This window comes from Rosa chinensis, chromosome 5 (assembly GCF_002994745.2).
Source record: "Rosa chinensis cultivar Old Blush chromosome 5, RchiOBHm-V2, whole genome shotgun sequence".
Classification (NCBI taxonomy): domain Eukaryota; kingdom Viridiplantae; phylum Streptophyta; class Magnoliopsida; order Rosales; family Rosaceae; genus Rosa; species Rosa chinensis.
Genome location: NC_037092.1, coordinates 71,844,331 through 71,848,232, shown reverse-complemented (window position 1 = coordinate 71,848,232; position 3,902 = coordinate 71,844,331). Strand labels below are relative to the sequence as shown.

Sequence of the window (3,902 nt, the reverse complement as noted above, 5' to 3'; positions counted from 1 at the left end):
TCATACAACGATTATGGTTTATATACAAAAATGGTTTCCTAAAATAGAAAACTAAATATATGATGTAGAATGCCTTGCAGAAGAATTCGAAGAGCAGCTTGAGAAAAGCATTGATAAACAACGTCGTAAGCAAGCATAAGTTTCCTATAATTCTTAGGTTTATTTTCCTTATCTTCATAGACTTAGCATACATTTACTATTTCAATAAGGACTTCCAGTCCAGCAAGTTTGTTATTTCCTAGTTCTAAAATAAATAGGATTATGAGTTAGAGCCTATATAAGGCACCCTCTACGTTGTATTAGGCATTCAACAATTCAATAACAATTCAGTTTCTCAGAAATTTATCTCTCTTATTGTTCCATATTCGGTTCGACGCTTGTCTACCGTTTTCATCTATCATCCTTGTAGCTTTCACTGCGTTAGTTGTCATCAGAGCATGGTTTCGCCTGTATTGATGGCAGACGACGAAGCGAGAGTTAATATCACAACACTCGCTGACGCTGGTCGGGAGATTACTGCTATGAAACAAGATATTGGGAATTTTCGTTAAGACACCAGCAGGAATTTGGCAAATCTAACAAATCTTGTGGATCAATTGGCGAATAACGTTCAGCAGCTTACAGTGGCAATGCGAGCCGGAGGAGTTGCCCGAGGCCAACACCATCAGCAAGAACGAAACTACTATTCTGAGGAAGAAGACGAAAAAGGCCCACCAAACAATCAACAACAAAACCACCAAGAAGAAAATTATAGAATGAAAGCTGACATATCTTTCTTCTATGGAAACTTACAGATAGAAGAATTTCTTGATTGGCTTTCTGAAGTGGATAGGTTCTTCAGTTTAATGGATGTTCCAGAAAACAAGCAAGTGAAGACAGTTTCTTGGAAGCTAAAAAGCACCGCTGCCTGTTGGTGGGATGATTTGCAGGAGTCACGAATTCGACAAGGAAAAGAGCCTGTCAGAACATGGCGGAAGATGAAAACCCTTCTCAGAGGACATTTCTTACCTCGAGATTATGAGCAGACTTTATTTGAGAAGTACTACGATTGCGCTCAGCAAAATCGATCTGTATTTGACTATAACCATGAGTTTATGCGACTTAGCGAGCGTAACAGATTGGAAGAAAGGGAAACTCAGAAAGTTGCAAGGTATCTACATGGTTTGAAGCCAGAAATCCGAGACAAGATAGGGTTGCAAGTGATATGGACTCTAACAGAAGCCATGAACCTAGCATTAAAAGCGGAAACCTTACTAGCAAAAACTAAATTCAATCAACAGACTACCATGGGCTATCGTAAAAATTGGGCTGAGTCATCTACTTCAAAAGGGTTGCAAATTAAAGAACCTTCAAAAGAGCAGCACATTAGAATAGAAACAAGTGATGGAGACTGAGGAAAGGCTACTGTTCCGTTTCGAAAACAAGGGCAACCAGGTGGTTTAGGGGATTATGCCAAACCAAGGGGTGAAAAGTGTAATTGATGCGGTATTCCTGGTCATACTTCTGATAAATGTACTCAACGAAAAGGATTGCATTATGTGGAGGAATATGAAGATGATGAAGAGCAGAATGAAGTTGCAACTACTGAAATTGAAGACCGAGATTTTGATGATATCCCACCGTTTCTAGTTTGCCAACGACTTTTGTTAACAAAGCAAGGATTGGAAACTCAAAGGCATAACATATTTCGCTCTAAGTGTATCATTGGAGGCATGGCATGCAATCTAATCATTGACACTGGCAGTTGCGAAAACTTTGTGTCCAAGAAAGTGGTTGACTGTTTTAAGCTTCCAACAACAAAGCATCCGACTCCTTATTCCGTGGGTTGGATTAAAAAAGGGCCTGCAGAGCCTGTGACAGAAACTTGCAAAGTTCCTATAATTATAGGACCATACAAGGATGATGTCATATGTGATGTTATAGACATGGATGCCTCACATATTTTACTTGGAAGACCGTGGCAGTATGATGTAAGAGTTGGATTTGATGGCTACAAAAATATCTACAGTTTTGTTTGGGATAAAAACAAAATTGTCTTGAAGCCTACTAGCCCATGTGAGAATAAATATGTTGAGAAATTGGAGACAACAAACTTTCTCACTCTATCAAGGTCAGAACGTGAACTAGAAGTTGAAATTAGGGAAGCACTAGCTTGTTATCCTATTGTGATGAAAGGTATCTTAACCACTGAACAAGAATTAAAGGAGACACAAATTCCAGAAAAGGTTCAGCCTATAATTCGTGCTTTCCAAAAGTTGGTGTCAGAAGACTTGCCAGATGAACTACCACCTATGAGAAACATTCAACATCGAATTGATTTAATTCCTGGAGCTAGCTTGCCCAATCTTCCTCACTACCGCATGAGTCTGAAAGAGAATGAAATCTTGAGGGAGACAATTGAAGACTTACTACGAAAAGGGTTTATTCGCAAAAGCATAAGTCCTGGTGCAGTGCCTGTAGTGTTGGTACCAAAGAAAGATGGCAGCTGGCGTATGTGTGTTGATAGTCGAGCCATTAATAAAATCACCATCAGGTACAGATTTCCAATTCCGCACTTAGAAGACATGCTTGATGTTCTTGGGGGGGGGGGGGGGTCTAAGTTTTTCTCTAAAATTGATTTGCAGAGTGGATACCACCAAATTCGAATTAGACCTGGAGATGAATGGAAGACAGCTTTCAAGAGCAAGGATGGTCTGTATGAGTGGCTGGTGATGCCGTTTGGGCTTTCCAATGCCCCAAGTACTTTTATGCATCTTATGAATCAAGTGTTACGCCCATTTATTGGTACGTTCGTGGTCGTCTACTTTGATGATATTCTCATATATAGTAGGTCCGAGGAAGAACACCTAGATCATCTAAGACAAGTCCTTGAAGTTTTACAAGAGAATCAATTATACATCAATTTGAAGAAGGTACCTTCCTCACCGACAAGTTATTATTCTTGGGTTATGTTGTCAGCTCCGAAGGAATACATGTTGATGAAGAAAAAGTCAAAGCAATTAGGGAATGGCCTACTCCAAAAACTGTTAGTGATGTGTGAAGCTTTCATGGATTAGCAACTTTTTATCAAAGATTTGTTCCAAATTTCAGTACCATTACCGAGTGTTTAAAGAAAGGAAAATTTCAATGGGGAGAAGAGCAAGAGAAAGTTTTGCCTTGATCAAGCAAAAATTGTGCACTGCTCCAGTATTGGCCTTGCCAAATTTTGATAAAGTTTTTGAGGTAGAGTGTGATGCTTGTGGAGTAGGAGTTGGTGCTGTCTTATCTCAAGAACGGAAGCCGATAGCATATTTCAGTGAAAAGCTTAGCGAAGCTCGACAAAAGTGGAGTACCTATGATCAAGAATTCTATGCCATGGTTCGAGCATTGAAGCAATGGGAGCATTACTTAGTGCAACGAGAATTTGTTCTCTACACCGATCATCAAGCTTTTAAGTACATTAATAGCCAAAAGAGTGTGAGTAAGATGCATGTTCGTTGGGCTACTTTTCTACAAAAATTTCCTTTCGTGATTAAGCACAAATCCGGGACCCTAAATCGTGTGGCCGATGCATTAAGTCGAAGAAGCCAATTATTGGTTACTTTGTCTCACGAAGTTATAGGGTTTGAATTTTTGAAGGAGTTATATGAGGAGGATGATGATTTCAAAGAAATTTGGGGCAAGTGCATGAAACAAGAGCCATGCAGTGATTTTTTGTGAATGAAGGATATCTTTTTAGAGGCAATAAATTCTGTATACCACAATCATCACTAAGAGAGATGTTAGTACGTGATATGCATGGGGGAAGGCTAAGTGGTCATCTTGGAAGAGACAAGACAATTGCAAGCTTGGAAGAAAGATATTACTGGCCCCAATTAAAGAAAGATGTTGGCAACATTATTCGAAAGTGCTATATTTGTCAA

At 39.4% G+C, this 3,902-nt stretch overlaps 1 protein-coding gene across 1 annotated transcript; it reads left to right on the top strand.

The window, feature by feature from the left end:
- Window positions 1-629: 629 nt before the first annotated feature.
- Window positions 630-3,699, top strand: LOC112163992. Its single transcript, XM_024300241.1, has 4 exons — window positions 630-1,380; window positions 1,528-2,533; window positions 2,625-2,691; window positions 3,091-3,699. The coding sequence occupies exons 1-4, from the start codon at window positions 630-632 to the stop codon at window positions 3,697-3,699; spliced, it is 2,433 nt and encodes an 810-aa protein (XP_024156009.1).
- The last annotated feature ends 203 nt before the right edge of the window (window positions 3,700-3,902 follow it).